Source organism: Hermetia illucens, chromosome 2 (genome assembly GCF_905115235.1).
Source record: "Hermetia illucens chromosome 2, iHerIll2.2.curated.20191125, whole genome shotgun sequence".
NCBI lineage: Eukaryota > Metazoa > Arthropoda > Insecta > Diptera > Stratiomyidae > Hermetia > Hermetia illucens.
Window position 1 is genome coordinate 116,315,973 of NC_051850.1, and position 18,929 is coordinate 116,334,901.

General features: G+C 40.7%; 2 protein-coding genes across 9 annotated transcripts in view; one reads left to right on the forward strand and one right to left on the reverse strand.

Moving 5' to 3' along the window:
- Nucleotides 1-18,929, forward strand: part of LOC119649635 (protein furry) — a 582,748-nt gene that overhangs the window by 299,074 nt on the left and 264,745 nt on the right. The window lies entirely within an intron of this gene.
- LOC119649638 (thyrotropin-releasing hormone receptor) overlaps nt 1-18,929 on the reverse strand; it is a 233,547-nt gene that overhangs the window by 34,178 nt on the left and 180,440 nt on the right. For both annotated transcript variants that reach the window (XM_038051890.1, XM_038051889.1), the window contains exon 5: nt 9,063-9,175. In XM_038051890.1, coding sequence (XP_037907818.1) covers nt 9,063-9,175 — 113 coding nt within the window. The remainder of the gene's footprint in view (nt 1-9,062; nt 9,176-18,929) is intronic.

The window sequence follows — 18,929 nt, forward strand, 5'->3', positions numbered from 1 at the left end:
ATCTCACCTTTTTACTATGCTGTGAGTAGTAGACCGAAAAAACATTATAGCTCCAATCAGGGTGGGCTTTGTCAGTAGATAATCAATCGAAAGGGAGGTAGGATTAGGACGCTATGTAAGCCGCATTGTTATTTTACGATATTTAATGACACTGTAAATTCCCAACTTCGCATCGTTGTTGTTCTCATCCTGATTTCACGTAATTTTATTAGCTCGATTTGAACTTCAAACCGATAAATAAAACTATTAGAATTCGAACCGATAACCGATAAAGAAGAAATACTAGCTTGCATTCCCAACTTGATAACCTCAACTTAACTCATCTCATGTGATAAATGGTTATTATACACGCGAAAAAGGGGCGTGGTGCGTACTGCATTCCTATGCGTCATCCTTCGCTGAAATGAGTTTAGCTCCCTTTAGGATGTTCCGAGGAGTCTGCGCAAATCCTCCACTGTTCAGCGCTTTGTACTTCTAGGATCGCCAATTTCCCCGTCGACTATCTTCACATAGTGGATTTAGAGTTTTCGCTCTTCCTTAATGTAAGACCCATCCGTGGCAGTTTATAAGCTCCACATTGCTGCTTCCTGACCTGGCCTGTGCACTGACGAAGCTCCTCCTTCGAAACTGTATTAGGTCAGATTGCCTGATGACACTTCGCAAATAATTGTTGATGAAGATGGGAAGTTTCGAGTAACAGTAATCGGCAATTTTCATGTACTAATCTCAGCACATAAATCTGTTGTTCAATTCCGTTTACTGATGGTTTCTGGGTCAGTGCAAGTTAACTCGGTAACTAACAGGCTTAGACATATGGCACGTGCTGCCTGTTGTTATAAAAGTGATAGTCAAATGAAAAGATGAAATGACAGTTATAGGAACACCAGAATTTTGAGAATTATTGAAATTCCAGAATTTTGACACTGCTTCAATTTCACAATTGACCTCGGTTCATTTTTCGTCACTTGCCTATGTACAGGGTGCGGCAGCATAACTTCCTTTTTTAAAATGCGCGCCACTCAGTTAGTTGATGTCATAGCGGAGCGCTAGTGGTCTCGTTCAAGAGGGGATACTGTAAATTTTTTTGCCGACACGGTTCAGTCGCCATTATGCGTTGGAATAGTGAGGAGCGTATCTTTGCCGTTTAGGTTTACTTTTCAAGCGGATGTTCGGTTATTGCAACAAAGCGTGCATTTCGGAGTCGCTTTAATTTAGCCCCATTGGCTCCCGTCCCAGACCGCAAATCAATTGTTACATGGGTCACTACATTCAGACAAACTGCAAGTGCGACAAAAGGAAGAACTGGAGTCCCTCGACCCGTTAGATCACCTGAGAACATTGAAGCAGTGAGAGCGTCAATGTTGCGATCGCCACGGCGTTCTGCGTGCAAACACGCATCTGCCCTTGGACTATCCGATCGTTCTGTGAGAAGAATTCTTCGTGATGATCTTCATTTTCATCCCTATAAGATGGCGATAGTGCAGGAACTTTCAGAACGTGACTTCAATTCTCGGATGAACGCGTGTGAGCTTCTTCTTGATGTCGTTCCCGAGGGTGCTATTGTTTTTTTTAGCGATGAAGCCCATTTTCATTTGTGTGGGTCGGCTAACAAACAAAACATGCGCTACTGGGCTGACACCAACCCTCGAGAATTGCATCAAAAGCCTTTGCATTCACCCAAAGTCACAGTGTGGTGTGCAATTTCCTCAGCTGGAATTATTGGTCCCTGGTTTTTTGAGGAAAATTAGGTATGTAAACATGCTACAGAATTTTTTTTTCCCACGGCTAGAAAATTTGGATTTGGGGGACCCTTGGTTCCAACAAGACGGTGCAACAGCACACACTTCAAGAGCATCGATGGCTGTTTTGAGAGAACACTTTCCAGAGCGCCTTATCTCAATTAGAGGCGATTTGGAATGGCCGGCACGCTCTCCCGATCTGTCCCCTTGTGATTTTTTTCTATGGAGTTTTTTGAAATCCCGGGTTTATGTGAACCGTCCAAGAACCCTACAAGATTTGAAGACCAACATCCAAGAAGAAATTGCCAACATAACACCTGCTATGCTAACAAGAGTCATGACAAACGCCAGAAATCGGTTCACGCAATGTATGGAGAATGGCGGACGTCACCTAACAGATTTGATCTTCAAAACAATGTAAATAAAAACTTTAGACATGTACCTACATTATAAAAAATAAATAAATATTTTCCGATGCATACAATAGTTTTTATTGAGTTTTGAAAAAAGGAAGTCATGCTGCCGCACCCTGTATATAAGTTTTAGATAATCTTTCTTCGTTTACTAGAGTTAACCTTGGTGCTGTGATTTTGCACACATAAATTCGGCATGCTACCTTAAAAGGTGATAATACTCCATATATTGGATCCTTTTTGTTGTTGAAAGATGGAAAAGTTCAAAACCCCAGCGTTGGCTTCTGCCATCCAGTTATGTGAGACTTTTACTCACTAAAACCTCCACCTTCTCTTCCGGAGACTCGCTGAACTACCATTTCGGTATTAGATCGCGAGGAAGGATAAGTTACCTCCGAAGCGCCTCTTTACTTACTATGTAGTGAATTGCCTTCGTTAGTTTTTCCATCAAATGTTTCAGAGGCTATCATGTGGTCTCTCGGGTGACAATTGCGTATCGCGAGGATTTTCATTTCCGCCTTGTTTGCGGCGACACTCGGACAGTTAATAACGACGTGTTCCACATCCTCCTGAATCATATCATATGTCCAGCGATATGGGGAATTGTCACGCCTAAAGCGGTAAAGAGGTGCACTATATCCTCCGTGTCCGCTTAGGAATTAGATTAGGCCATAGATATGGCGACATTTATTACACTTTTAGACATCTGAGATAATTCTGTAAGCTCAGGGTCCTTTAAGTAAATCATCCCATTTCTTTCTCCATTCCAGTATTGCTTCAGTTCGTGCCAACTGTCAACAGTAAGTGTATGATTCGCCGATTGTATACGTTGGGTTATAGAGGCGCCGACCCTCGTTCGTTGAGATGTCGATGGGACTATGGCTGCTATCGCACATGCTGTTTCGTCAGATGTTGTATTATAGACGCACGATGTTCGCAATGCACTTAGTCTGTATGAGCGCGCAATGTTTTCCGTATTGGCCTTATGTTCCAATGCCGAGGCCTAGACAGGAGCTACATAAAGCAAAATTGAGCTAACAATTCTGGAGATAGGAAGTCGACGGCTTTGCCTTGGGCCGTCTATTCGGTAACCTTTCGGCCAATAAGAAGTGTAAGTTTTGATCAATCATGACTTCCGGATATTTGGGCGCTGGCTGCGAATGCATGATATCTTTGCCAATCCTAATCTTCGTCGACGTTCACTTCCTTCGTTTGGTGATCAGAACTAGCTCCGTTTGATGCTTTGCGAGCGCCAGATCAGCGCCTTCTAACCAGTGTTTGATTTCCCGAATTCCCTCCTTGGTCAAAATCTTGACCTCCTTGATGTCCTGCGCGACAATACTCATGTCGATATCATTTGCAAAATCTGGTCACGCCTTTGGGAAACTGTAAAGTCAAAGTTCCATAGTACATTATTATCCACAGAAGATAATTGTGGAACCCCGCAGGTCATTAGATGTATCTTAGGTCCATCGTCCGAATCGCAACACAATAGCCTCTTGCGGAGAAAGTATTGCGACGCGTACCATGTATTAGGGAGTACCTAATTTGGCTAAAGCTTCAATTATTTTACACCAGTTTGCAAAATTGAAAGCATTCTTCATATCGTCAGCAACTAGCGCGCAGGATTTATTGGCTTCCATTGCTGCTTCCGTTTTAATCGCCAAATTGATCGCATTGATAGTAAATTTTTAGAAATCCCAACTGCCTGTCCGAGGGCTACCCTCCCTTTTTGTGATCGGTGCAAGCCTGTTGTAGATTACCGGTTCGAAAAGTTTGCCGACGCCGTTTAGTAGACATATTGACTGCACCGGTATTTGCCTGAACGATAATCGGGCGGCTATTATCTTTCTGTTTGTCCATCTATCTGCCTGTCACATCCATTCTCTCTGCAACGGATATGTCTATTGATACGAAATTTGATGGAAAAGTGGTAACTGTGAATCTCCTCGAACATGGGCAACATCGTTTTAGGTTGAGTTAAAGGATGCATACAGGTATCAAATGAAAGGTCTAGATTAGTAGAAGATATTAGTTTTGACATCGGCCTCCCGAAATGCTTCTTACCACACATATATCTAGTGGAAACATTTTCGCTTCGCGAGAATAATATCGACTTTTGCTCCCTGATTACAGCGCTTTTTGGTGAGTGAAATTGCCTGGAAAATAGTCCCCAAACAGCAAAGGAATTCTGGAATTCTGGATCTTGAGTTCGAAACAATATGGTTTTGGTTGATTATCGATGAGCGTTCCCTTGTTACCATTATTTAGAACCGCAACAATATTCAGAACCAACTGACAGTGAAAGTCGAGAACTGACGATTAGACATTTCCGTGGAGAACACCGACAGAAACCCAGAACGGTTTTAATATCATCGTCATCATCAACGGCGCAACAACCACTATCTGGTCTAGGGCTGACTTAATAAAGAACTCCAGATATCCTGGTTTTGCGCCTAGGTCTACCAATTCGATATCCATAAAAGCTGTCTGGCGTCCTGACCTACGCCATCACTCCATCTTAGGCAGGGTCTGCCTCGTCTTCTTTTTCTACCATAGATATTGTTTGCCCTTATAGACTTTCCGGGTTGAATCATCCTCATTCATACGGATTAAGTGACCTGCCCAACGTAACCTATTGAGCCGGATTTTATCCACAACCGGACGGTTGTCGTCCATCCTCATGTAGGGGGCCAAAAAATCTTCGGAGAATTATTCTCTGGAACGCGGCCAAGAGTTTGCAATTTTTCTTGTTAAGAACCCAAGTTTCTGAGGAACACATGAGGACTGGCAAGATCATTGTCTTGTACAGTAAGAGTTTCGACCCTATGGTGAGACGTTTCGAGCGGAACAGTTTTTGTAAGCTAAAATGGGCTCTGTTGGCTGACAACAACCGTGCGCGGATTTCATCATCGTAGCTGTTATCGATTGTGATTTTCGACTCTAGATAGGAGAAATTGTCAACGGTCTCAAAGTTGTATTCTCTTATCTTTATTTTTTTCGTTTGACCAGTGCGGTTTGATGTTGTTGGTTGGTTGGTTTTCGATGCTGACGTTACCACCATATACTTTGTCTTGCCTCCATTGATGTGCAGCCCAAGATCTCGCGCCAATCGCCGCCTGCTCGATCTGGATGAAGACAGTTTGTACGTCTCGGGTGGTTCTTCCCATGATGTCGATATCGTCAGCATAGGCCAGTAGCTGGGTGGACTTAAAGAGGATCGTACCTCTTGCATTTACGTCAGCATCACGGATCTCTTTCTCAAGGGCCAGGTTAAAAAGGACGCATGATAGGGCATCCCCTTGTCGTAGATCGTTGTTGATGTCGAATGGTCTTGAGAGTGATCCTGCTGCTTTTATCTGGCCTCGCACATTGGTCATTGTCAGCCTAGTCAGTCTTATCAATTTCGTCGGGATACCGAACTCTCACATGACCATGTACAGTTTTACCCTGGCTATGCTATCATAGGCGGCTTTAAAGTCGATGAACAGATGGTGCATCTGTTGTCCATATTCAAACAGTTTTTACATCGCTTGCCGCAGAGAGAAAATTTGATCTGTTGCTGATTTGCCTGGAGTGAAACCTCTTTGGTATGGGCCAATGATGTTCTGGGCGTATGGGGCTATCCGGCCTAGCAAGATAGTGGAGAATATCTTATAGATGGTACTCAGCAACGTGATACCTCTATAATTGCTGCACTGTATGATATCTGCCTTTTTATGTATGAGACAGATAATGCTTGTTTGCCAATCGTCAGGCATTGATTCGCTTTCCCATATCTTGAGCACAAGTTGAAAAACCACTTGGTGTAATTGATCCCCTCCATATTTAACCAATTCCATCAGCACCTGGTGACTTATGATTTGTAAGCCAATGAATTGCATGGACTGTTTTTTCTATACTTGGTGATGGCAGTATTTGTCCGTCGTCTTCAGTTGGCGGGACCACCAACTCGCCGATGTTCTGGTTGTTCAGTAGCTCATCAAAGAACTCAACCCATCGCCCTGATAAGCCCATTCTGTCGGAAATCAGATTTCCCTCTTTGTCTCGGCAGGATGAACATCGAGGTGTATAACGCTTCCTCCTGCTGACTTGTTGGTAAAACTTGCGCGCCTGGAGCGGTTGCTCCCTGTACTTTTCGAATTCATAGACCTGTTGGTTCTCCCAGGCTTCCTTTTTTCGTCTGTGAAGTCGTTTCTCCGCTCGCCGGAGTTCGTGATAAGTTTCTGCGCGTGCTCGCGTTCTTTGAGAATGCAACTTTACTCGGTATGCGGCATTCTTCCGTTCCGTTGCTAGCTTAGAATCATCGTCATACCAGCCGTTCCGACTCGTTTTGCGGCTGGGGTCAAGTATGTTTATGGCCGTATTTTTGCTAACGTTCTTGAGGTGATTGTGAAGATCATTCAGTCACTGCTAATTGAATAATCCGCAGTCCGTTATCATTTGTATTTTCGTGTAAGCTATGGGAGCCAACGTATTGCCTGAATACGGGCTCCTTGCCTACTTGGCTGTTAAAATCCCCAAGTATGATTTTGATATCACATCTGGGACAGGCTTAGAGGGTTTATTCTACTGCCTCGTCGAAGGTATCCTTCTCCGACCCTGCAGTCTCCTCAGTAGGGGCGTGAACGTTAATGAGGCTTATATTTCTAAACTTGCCTCGCAAGCGTAGAGTGCATAGCCGTTCGCTTATGTTTTCAAAACCAATAATAGCAGGTTTCATTTTTTGGCTGACTAAGAAACCTACTCCGAGCACATGGTTTACTGGATGGCCACTATAATATATGATGCAACGACTCTTCTACAGGAAACCTGTTACATCAGCCCTATTTTGGGACTCGGTATCGGCTAGCTGCTCAGCAGCAAATCGTTATTCCTTTGTCGTTGCCGGTTTGGTCGTTGTATAATCCATCCAGTCCGAGGCTCCTGGTGTGGGTAACTAGTTGTTTTCCGTGTAGGGTTGTCAGTCCTACCCAACAATACAATACAATTTGCCCCGTTTTTAGACGCGGGAGATTCGCCTTCGTCCTTCTCCGTCTGCAGCTTTTCGTTAAGAAAGAGCTCCCAGCGGTCACCAAGTGGAGGTGGAGATAGGGTTTGGTAGTAGGGGTGTTGGTGTTGGTTCGGTAGGCGTTTCCCAGGTTTTATACTCCATCGTGGGTACCAATCAACGTTTCGCCCTGGGACCTATACTACCCTTTGATCTGCTGCAAGTCTGCTCTTTGGATTGCGATACAGGAGTTTAATCTAGCGAATAAGTTTCCCCGACACTGTATATTGAGCCAGGAGATTTGTTTAGTATCGTTGATCCTGGTAGTTAAAAACATGGGGAGGTGACCATTTAACCGGTAATAACTTGCTGACTGTCACGGTTGATGTAGAAGAATGTTCACTTTTATTTGGACAAGAAGGAATCTGAAATATTGATATCCTTTCATTAGCATTATAATTTTATACTTAAGTACATCTGCTTCTAATGGGAAAATAGGATCGACTATCGAATTTAAAAGTAATTTGTGTCATCTATTGGCGAGGTTCTCCTGCTCGCCTTTGCTATGCAAATGACACAAATTCTAAACAGCCCACCCGTGCAAGCACTAAGACATCATAAAATCACTTTATCTCTGGTGCGGATAAAGTTGTTCGCCATGTTAAAAAACTTGAATAAGTTGAAAAATGTGGAGGCGGAACGATGAATGTAAAGAACTCTGATGGCCCGGGGGAGGGGTCCATGACGAATGGGAGCTCCGTTATTAGAGAAAAGTAGGAGCACTCCAGCACTGTGTTCGTTAGGAAATAACAATTTTGTAACTGTAGATCGCACCACGAAAGAACTTTCAAGCAACCCTTTCGTTGATCCTATGACGTAACGGTAGACTTTTCACCCACCATGATGAGCATCGGAGGACACCTTCCTGAATCATGTACCATACGGTGAAGTTCCGTCTCTTGTAGGCAGTATAGTAAGCGACCGTAGCATGCGCATACAGATTACTCCTTCAAATAAAAGCGAAATTATATTTGCCATCAACGCGTCCCCACGGAGTAAAGCTGCGACCAAGACAGTCTGCTTTCGAAATTTTTCCGTGCATCCTGTAGAATTGCTATTTCTATACATCTGTAAGTTCTGGGAAGTTTTTCGGTGAGTAATTAGAAGGAATAATTGATAAAATTCCGAAGAAAGGCACCTGTTTTAAGTGCGACAACTGGAGAAATATTTGTATGGTCCCTACTGTCGCGAAGATATTAGCTAAAATCATCCTAGAACACATCAAGGAACAGCTCGAAAGCTTGATGGACAAATAGCAAACTGGTTTCCGCTCTGAATCCTTCTGTCTGGATCATCTAACAGCTTTTGGATTTTTGTGGGCCAGTGTGCAGAGTTTAGATCACCACCCCAACATGTTGGCCACAGGCATCCTTCAACTACTTACCCGAATTCAAATTTGTGGCGTATTTACATAATTTGTGGTATGCAAAATAAATTGATTGAAATTGTCTGTAACTGACTTGTTATCTAATTCTATTGAACAATTAATAATGTGACTATGGATGAAAAGGTGCCAGTAGTGACAGAAGATTCAAGGAAGCGCTGTTCGGGACCATATAAAGTCTTACGTTTACTGTTAATTTCTTTGCAAATGTAAGGCATTTATTAATTTCTTCTTTGATAATATTATTTCATATTCCGCTTTTGAACTAGTAATTCTACAGCAGCAAATTAAATTTAAAATCATAAAGCGGCAGATTAAAGGCTCAACACCCACTACCAACCCACAGACACAGATGTTAGTGTTCGGAAAAGGCCATTTTAGCCAATATGCGCCTGTATCTCTGTTAGTATAAACTGCATATTTTAAAATTCAGTTGCTATCTTGCAAATGTCACATAATTTATGAAAATCACTTACCGGAAATTCTGTCCACTCACACAATACAGGACGAAATTGATTCCAAAGTTGGTCATAAAGAAAAACCAGCAGATGTACTGAATAACTACTGTCGTCTTGGTAACATGTCCACTCTGTAAGGAAAGAAGTAAGATTCATGATTAGGTTCACTTTCCGTACAAACATTTCAATTTCAACAATTCCCATATCTCTGCAAATGTCCTCATGCAACTGGAAAATCCATTTCCATTTCCATTATTCTTCACGAACATAAAATGTCATGTCAGATTCATCATTTCAAACGAATTGAGCAAGGTCTATCCTTGTAAAATCCTAAACTAAAATTGCTTCTATCAGATCTATTCGAAGGAGGGGATACTGTATCTTAGTATGTATAAGTGTAAGGGACGGCTATAACGCAGGAAGCAATCCTGTTTCAAAATCATACGGAAATATTTTCCATTTTTCTGCGAAATGACCGAGCAACTTTTCGACGTGACTGAACTAGAAAATTCCCAGGAAGTAGTGAAGGTTCATACTAATTTTCGTCATTAACGATGCTATTGTTAATGATTCTCGGTAGGTGGCTGATTCTACTGCAGTGACTGCAAGCTTTCTACGTACACATATTATTCCGCGTAATTCGGAGCATATTTCCAAATTTTTGTGTATAAATTAAACTTACACAAAAATTGGTTTATAGTTTGTATGTCTGTCTGTCACATGTAATTTTCACTGAAACCGTTATTTCTATTGACACGAATTTGGCAGGTAGGTTGAAACTGTGAATCTCCATATATGCTGTGAAGGTTTTAATGAGTATTATACGATGTAAGCTCAAGTTCTGAAATTGGTGGGAGACTAGAAACTAGCCAATCGAAAAATCTAAAAAAAATCTGAAGCTGCCTCTCTACGATGTCTAGGCGCCAAAATGCGCTCTATATCAATATATACTGACAAAAAGTTAATAGCAGCATATTTCTATATTCTTTTCGAGGTCAATTGGAAAAGCTCATTACAAAATCATAAAATGTCACAGAGTCATAGGCATAGTATGGAGAACATAAACCATAATATGGAGAACGATATTGGAAAGTTTGGAAAAAATTCGACTATTGTTAACAGTGTTTTTTTTTCAAGAGAACTGGCTGTGGATCAAGACATGAAATGTCGATATCGCTCTAAAGTGAACAGTGTGACATACTGAACATATATGCACTACGAAATACGCGCAAATCGAACTTTCGTGTATTGAAATATGCTTGCATAAGAAATTCACAAATCCTTTCATATTTGCAATGCCAAACTTCCGACTTTTCGACGTTTTACTTCCATATGTCGAACAATTACTACAAATCAGTCCGACTTTTTTGTTGTTACTATTTCATCATAACCGCGAATTTTACACTGTTATACGTAATTAAAGACTGATCAATAGATTGCATGCTCGATCACTTCAATATAACTAAAACCTTTCTTTAACTTCACCGGTCGTCCACATTCAATCAATCCAATGCCTGGCCATACGAAACAAAGAAAATGTCATCCATTGTCGATTGCAAATATGTCACGCACATTTGTAGCTTCACAACATGAGACGCAAATGCGTTAGGCAAAATACATTCAATTGCATGTTAGCAGATTAATAACATTGCAAATACATAATTGTACAATTAATATATAGGATTAAGATTTTCGGGAGTTTTTAGGGTTGATGCGTTTTAGGTAGATGTTTTCCATTAAAATTGAAATGATCATTCTAAAATGAATATTATTTGATGATACTTTAATGTTTTTTAATGTAAAATTGGGCATTCAGAAAATTGGAAATGGGATGATGAGAACGATAAATGAATGATTCTGCAGCGACTCGACTATCAGCCAATGGAGAACTGCGTTGTGAAATTGCTTCACGCATTAACGCAACCTGGATGAAGTGGCGTTCCACAACTGGTGTTCTTTGTGATCGACGTATCAACGAACGTCTCAAATCTAAAATTTATCGCAATGTCGTCGGTCCAGTCGCTCTCTATGGTTCTGAGTGTTGGCCGACCATAAAAGACAATGAACGGCGTTTCGCGGTAATGGAGACGAAGATGCTACGTTGGACTAGTGGCGTCACACGTTTAGATCACATCCGAAATCAGGATATCCGCGATCGTTAGGGGGTTGCACCGATCGTGGAAAAGTTGCGAGAGAGGCGTCTTCGATGGTATGGTCACGCAATTCGTGCAAACGAGAATTCACTTGCCAAGATCGGTCTGAACATCGAAGTCGATGGTAAACGACCAAAAGGCAGACCTAAGCAACGGTGGCTTGATACGCTGGATGGGGATTTGAAAGCCTCGAGATTGCACCCAGATCAGGCATTCGATAGAACCAAATGGCGAAGCCAATCACTACGAGCCGACCCCGCTTGTGAACGGGATAAAGGCTGAAGAAAAGAAGAAGAAGATGGGAGTGTATTACATTTGTTTGATCAATCCAACCTTCTCTGTAATTTATTTTATTTTTGTGTGTTTATTACATTGATTTTGACATTTTTTATTTAAAGAAGCTTAGTTTTTAGAAAAAAACTGCGGCCGCCTTCAATACGCGAGAAGGTTTAAAACTACTTGCTTACGCTAACTCAATCTAATTTAACCTAGCACCATTACTTAAAAACTATTATTTACAATTATCACATTACATTTCCTGTCCTTATCCCCTATGTACTTCCACCAGGGAAGCGGTGTCAAATAGGAAGATAATTTGGATTTAAGAGCGAAACTCACTATATGGCAGGACCTAAGAATAAATCTGGCCAATGAGGTTATTGGTGATGGTGCAGTCCCATGAGAGAATGAACGAATTCTCTAAGTGGTTTGAAATTTGTTTGGTGATATACATACAGTATGCAAAATTCGTATTCGTACACCGATTTTTTTACCTATTATTTGTTATTTTTAAGTCAAATATAACATTAAGAGATAAATAAATTGTATATTATTATAGCAAATGAAGAGGTTAATTCATGTACATAATAACAAGTATAAAATATATTTTAAACTTAATAATAAAAACAGTAGTTCATATAAAACTCAAAACAAAATTCGTATTCGTACACCTACAGACTTCAAAAAATGTGCTAGAAATATAGTTTTAGTACTTCGTGGGAAATCCTTTTTGTTTTATTATTGCTCTAAGCCTATTTGGCATTGATTGAACTAATTTTTGAGTTAAGTTCGGTGAAATATTTTGCCATTCGGTCTGCAAGGCAGTTTTCAGGTCTTCTTTATTCCTAATACTGTAATTTTTTAGATTCTTCTTGAAAATAGACCATAAATTTTCTATTGGGTTAACGTCAGGACTCTGTAGAGGCGTGTTTAAACACTTTCGATAATTGTAGAGTAGCCAAAGCCGCGTGTGAAGTGCCGTATGCTACGGATCATTGTCCTGTTGAAATATATACTTCCTACGAATTCCTAAATTTTGTGCACTCTGATGTAAATTAGTTTTAAGAATTTGCACATATTGCTTCGCGTTCATTATTCCATCAATAAAATGCAAGTTTCCAACACCAGAAGCTGCAAAACATCCCCAAATCATCAACGAACCACCTCCATGCTTAAATGTAGGAAGCATGTTTTTTGGATATAGCCTCGTATTTTTTTCTCGCCATATACGAACCCGTCCGTCCGACAACTTTAGATTAATTTTGCACTCGTCTGAAAAAATTACTCGTTTCCAATAACGAAAATCCTTGTTTAGATATCTTTTTGCAAAGTTTAACCGTTTTCTTCTATTGACATTATTGATAAATGGCTTAGAAGCGGGAGTCCGGCTCTGTATACCGAATCTACGCAAATAATTCCGAACACTTTGGGGTGTAATTTTAATTTGGAACTGGTTTTGCAAAAGTCCTGCTAATTTCACTGCACTTATCGTGTTATCCTGTCGAACAACACGCCGAACAAAGGATTGGTGTCTCCTCGACAAAATTAATCTGTTTCCATTTCTTTTTTTCTTCTCGATTCTACCAGACGAATTGTAAATCTTTACTACAGATTGAATTGTCGAGTGACTCCTATGCATAATTTTTGCAATTTGTCTCAAGGATTTACCATCCTTGTATAGCTGTATCACTATCTTACGATCACTGTTCGAAAATTCACTACCTTTTCGACTCATTTGGAAAATTTGTTAAAGAATTAACTCTTTATTTGTAATTCCCAAAACACTTTAGCTCGAACTGTCAACCACACTTTTTCAAGAATTTACCGTTAGAATTTTACATTGCAAAATGATTAATATCGTACAGGGATTGAGTTCAAGCCGCTAGTCGGGGTGTACGAATACGAATTTTGCTTCGATTGAATTTGGAAATTGTTCTCTTGAACAAACGGATGTAAATAAAATTTAAGATTAATGTTCTATAACAACTACATACATATTTATGTAAAAAATTGTTATATAAGATTGAACGAATTTTCTATCATTTCTCAGAAATAACCCAAAAACCCGCAAAATATAGGGTGTACGAATACGAATTTTGCATACTGTACTTCGGCATTCCGACCGCCTTTTTGGTCTTCCAATTGTAAGGCAGCCTGGGGCGTTCAAAGACCATACACTTTTCCATGGCCTACAATGAGCATGTGATCCACTTTGGACCTCTGAAAGATATTATTAGTCGTTTCAGTGTTTAATATACAATCAGGATGGTTTTGGTGCTTACGACTGAATGTAACACGTGCATTATTGATAGCGAGCTTAAGGGGGTAATCCCGTGTGTCGGATCCGCGGAATCGATTTTTTTTTGCGTCAATTGTATGTAGATAAAGTGTAGAATATATGGGCAAAGTGATTTTTTGATATTCGGAGTTATTCGGAAATTATAGTCTTATATACGTGATAAGCCACATGCTAGATTTATGCTTGCTTATTGTTATTTCCCATTTCTGGTAATATTTGTAGAGTAGTCGGTTCTTCTCTATCGCTTCAAGTAGCTTGTTGGACCGGAGGCCTGAAGAATATCCGCAAATTGAATCAGGTGGGTGCTAATTTCAGAGGACAGAACTGATAGCAAGTCTTATGTTCGGGGCAGGGAACTGACTTCCAATGAATTTCTAACTCCGTTTACCCACACGGAGTCAAAAGTAGGTCCAAAGGTCCAAAGCACAGGCCCCGTAGGTTTGTTATTGACGTTTAGTCAGCCACGGTCTCGTGGAGGTGGCTTAGACCGCCCTGGATTAAGTGTGAATCCAAACTGTTGATCAGAAATTATGTTTTTCAGTTCAAAATATTGGATCAACTCCATTGTCCAGGCTATCTCAAATAGTTTGCCCAAGTTATGATAGATAGTAAGAAAATGGACCTATAATTCCCTGCTCTTTTAGAAACACCCTTCTTCTTAGCGGCAATAATTTTGGCTATTTTTCAGATGGATGGGAAATAACTGTTATTTATGCAGTTGTTGTAGACTGCAAATGGGAACTTAATTGAGACTGTGGGCTGGTTTCTTATGACGGAGTTTGAAATTTCGTCAGGCCTTTTTACCGTTTCGGTTTTTTGTCAGTTGCGATAAACTCAGAAAATTTGGTAAATCTGTGGGATTGGTTAACAGATTCGTCGAGGAAAACGAGCTTGTAACAATGAGAGATTGATTGAATAGTCACAGTGACGGTTGAACCGTTCGATGGGACAAACACATTGGACAGTCGCTCAAAAATTTTACAAAGACTGTCGATTTTCCATTCCTATTCTTAGTCAGGGCGAAGTTGCTGGATTTTTGCTTCCTGGTTAGCCTATCTATGTCTTGGCATGCTTGATATCTGCGCATTTGTAGGTCTTTGTTACGGAAATTCGTTTCTCGGATTAACATACTGAGGCAGTTGATCTGGAAGAGCAATGTTTATATTCAGTATTTCCGTGCTTATGGAACATTTCTGCGCCAAATCTGTCAGACCGTGAGGTGTAGCATTGTGTCGTGAGTAAGTGAGTTGTACTGAAATTTATCCACTTTAATATCGTATTAATGGCGTCTATCGCCAGAATGATTGCTTCCTCGATTTCTGACAAGCTCAGCTAATTGCGAGTTTCTTCAAGTTCAGACTTGGTGTTAAATCTGACTTGAATTTATCTCAGTTCCTCTGAGCGAAAGATCTGACGGCTGTCATTACTCACTTTTGCAGAGGTCGAGGACAGCTTAAGTTTCACTGCATATTGTCGGACATTCTTGGCAGGGTTTTACAGGAGATCATACGAAAGCTTTGTCTTGTTTCCTCAGACAGCAGGAAGTAGCCAAGAAAGGATTGACTGGATACTGCTCTGGGAAGATTCGGTAAGATCATCTCAAGGTTGGTGGCGTGAAAGGGTCGTAGATCCATTTCCGTAGTTTCCCTATTTCTGTTAACTGTTGTGTTGTGTGCTCCAGAAGGTGTACCTTGAGTTAAAGTCGTCAGCAAAAATAAAATATTTAGACTTTAACTTGAGATTACCGAAGCATTTGATATAGACGGAGCCAACCACAAACTGCCTATTATCTGCCGTTTTCACTATTGTCGCCGCAGCGGAAGATGTGAGCAGGTTCTAGATGACGGCTTCCTCCAAATGATAGTTTTCCTGACTAAAAGGGCAGCGCTAGTCTTATTAGTATTCCAGATTATGTTACATACGATAAATTGAGCACTGTTTCTGATTTTAAGATGTATTTCCGAGCCACAGTAGATATTTACTTTCAGAGTGTCAATCAACACTTGGACAGTGGCACGTTGAGCCTGTCATATCAGGGAGGTGGAGTTAAAAGTTACGATGTTTAACGCAATGGGTTGAAGGTTAGCTTAATAGCAGCGAATTAACGTTGCTCGCTGGTGAGGGCTAAGGTAAACCTTCAACCGGTTCACGAAAAACGTTAGTGGGGGAACTGGGAATGGTTTGAGCAGCTGCTTTTGGGAGAGGCTTACGACGGCTTCAGCGTTAAGGACTCCGGGACTTGTCAAGCTTTGTGACAGTTGTTGTGAAGTATCCCGTGGGAAGTAGACGGTGCCCCATGGAATAGTTCATTGTTTTTCGATTTTTGAGAGTCTTTCTTCTGACTACCACTTTCTTGTAGGCTGGCAACCCGTGAAAGCTCGCAGGATGGCTGCAGTTACAACAGTGCAGCACCTCGCTTACGGATCTCATGCATTTGCCACGAGGATGGTTTTTTGTGCACTTCATGCACCTGTGTACAAATGTACTGTTTAGGCCGATGTGCCTGAAAGGCAAACGTTTCTCTTTACCGTTTTAAAACCCACCTATTGATGAAAGATTTGCCTATTTTTTTTTACTTCAATGAGCTCTTGAATGGACTCGAAGGTGGCCACAAACAGCCCTGATTGCGATTTAATAGAGAGTGGAGTGGAGAATTTATTCTTTTTTAATTTGTTTTTTGGCTACAAAGTTTGCGACCACAACTCAGGGTATTCAACAGATAGAATATCGGCTAAATTTGTTTCCCGGTGGTAGCTTCAAATAACTAACAACTGTGTCCTTACTGAAGAGAAAATCTTTTCATGGTCCTCGATGTACTCCGTGAATATGAGGGTCCCATCTGTCCTCGTGTTTTTAACGGTTGCTTTCACCTCTTTTGCTTCAAAATTCGCAGAATTTGTGGTACATTTAAATGATGCCCGATGATGTCAGGGATCGTTTCTTGCTTTTCGGGACAGCGGTGGTTCCAATCGGACTGGAAAGTGTGGAGCTCTTACATGCTCAATACTAACCTGCTTCTGGTTGGATCCTAATTCGTTGTTTCATCCCCATATAGAACTACTTCCACGGACATGTATTCAGTTGTACTGTATATTGTCTGAGTGACTACCAATATTGGCGGTATAGTGCGAAAATTTGGTTTAAGAGAGAGGATTTAAACACATGAGACGATGCAATGAAATGACTAAAACAGTTTCTCACGTAATACAGATAACAAACGGAAGGCAAAGAAAATGAACCTGAATGAATAACCGGATGCTATAAAGGTATTAGCACAGCAAAAAAAACATGAACGGATTCTAATTGTGCCAAGCAAGTCCCACTAATTTTATGTACGCAATTACAACTAATTGGAAAACCTTCAATAAAATGGGGCAAATTTCCTGCTTAAATTCCAACAATGCCTTGCGGAAATAATTTTTTTGAGATGTGACGTATATGGACCTAGAGTTTGAACAAATGCTACAGATGTTCAACCAGGTTAATGTTCATCGATTAAGGATGTATTATATATAGAGTCGGCGTGGGACTTTATACAATAACCATTCCCGTGCCGAGAAGTAAGTATACTTGGAGTTGTTGTTGTTGTTTTATGCCTAAGGTGGGACACCAAACACAGCGCAATAGAGTATGCTTCCTTTTCATTGCCTAGAAAATAAATACTGACCTATTCACTCTGGTCGCCTTAGGGCCCCAATTTTACTTTTTCCCATTAGAGCACAGAATTAAATACTAAAAAGGTTTAAGATTATAGCACCCTTCTCCTCAAAGGGAGGCTGTTTTCTCGGTTATATTCAGAAATGAATGATTATCTTCTGGCCATGCGATTATGAAGCTTCGCTACCCACCATACTCTGCGAATACTCTAAAAGTGCATTTCGTGGTGCTTTTATGTGAATTTAGAATGTTGCCGCATTGTTTTCGAACTCTCAGCTCCTACAGTGGATCGTCCCACTTTATGTCCAATTTAGAGTAAGTACCTACATAACTAAAATTACGGAAAATGGTAAAAAGTGCTGGGGTATTGACAGCCTTCAGCAGGTATTAAATTTAGTACTTTTGGCACTAAAAAGACAACGCTGCTGCTGTGGTTGGACCCTTTCTTCTTTGAGAGCTCGCAAGTCCTCCTGAACTTGAAGGGTGAAAATCTGCTGGTAGTCAGCTTGCAAGCCATGAAGCCTTTGCTCCCCTAGTTGTTGAATTTAGCTTAGGAGGCCCGAGTTCCTCTCCTATTCTGCGAAGCCCGAAACTCCCTTCACCTCCGAGGACTCCCCTAGGGGTTATATCTTCGGTCTTTTGGTGGACATCTTGTCCCCAAACCTGTCCGGATGGCTACTGGCTGCTCCTCGGATATCACTATAATTTATCCTGAAACTAGAAAAATGATTTCGAGGTGCACTGCGAAACAGATTTGGAACGATGCTTCCTTCTGTAATGTTTCCGCTTCACTTTCCACTTCGAATTTCTATTGAAGACGTAGCAGTTTGATTCATGCTTCGCTCAGTGTAAATTATGTCAGTCAACATATCTACGTTCGCTTCGACTGCTCGGAGCATGAATTCATTTCCGTCGAAATGCTCTTCAGAACATTCCTTCACCAATTTTATTGTATCATAATTATTGCCTGTTAGACTGGAAAATGGGGAGCAGATATTTAAATATTTTCTTGGTAGCGGCTTTTGTTGTGAATATGGAAGCATTAAAAATTTGTCGACCCTATATTTCGTGTATGTTTACCAGTAGGCTTAGGAGGGAAGAGCTATCGTAAAACCTAAAAAAAAATGGGGAATTTGATTGAGAATTCAGGGTCAATTCAGTCTACTTAATTTGATCATCGGTAACTCATATAAGTCATTACAAACATTCTATTTGATACGTTGTATCCGTTACTATCACTTGTAACGCCGTCAGGGTCGCATATCGTTATACATCCGACTTTGTTAAACCTTTATTGTTTGTAAAGGGTCGTTGATGGCGAATCATTCCTGCTTATTAAAAGTCCGAGTACTTTCTTTAATCCAATCAAGCTCAGGCTTAATTAGTCTATCTAAGCCAAGTGTATAGTGAAACTGCATCCAAGTATCATTCTCCCGTCGAACAGAAGGTCAACTAAGTACAGGATTATTACCTTATCCTGATTAACTAAATTTGTCA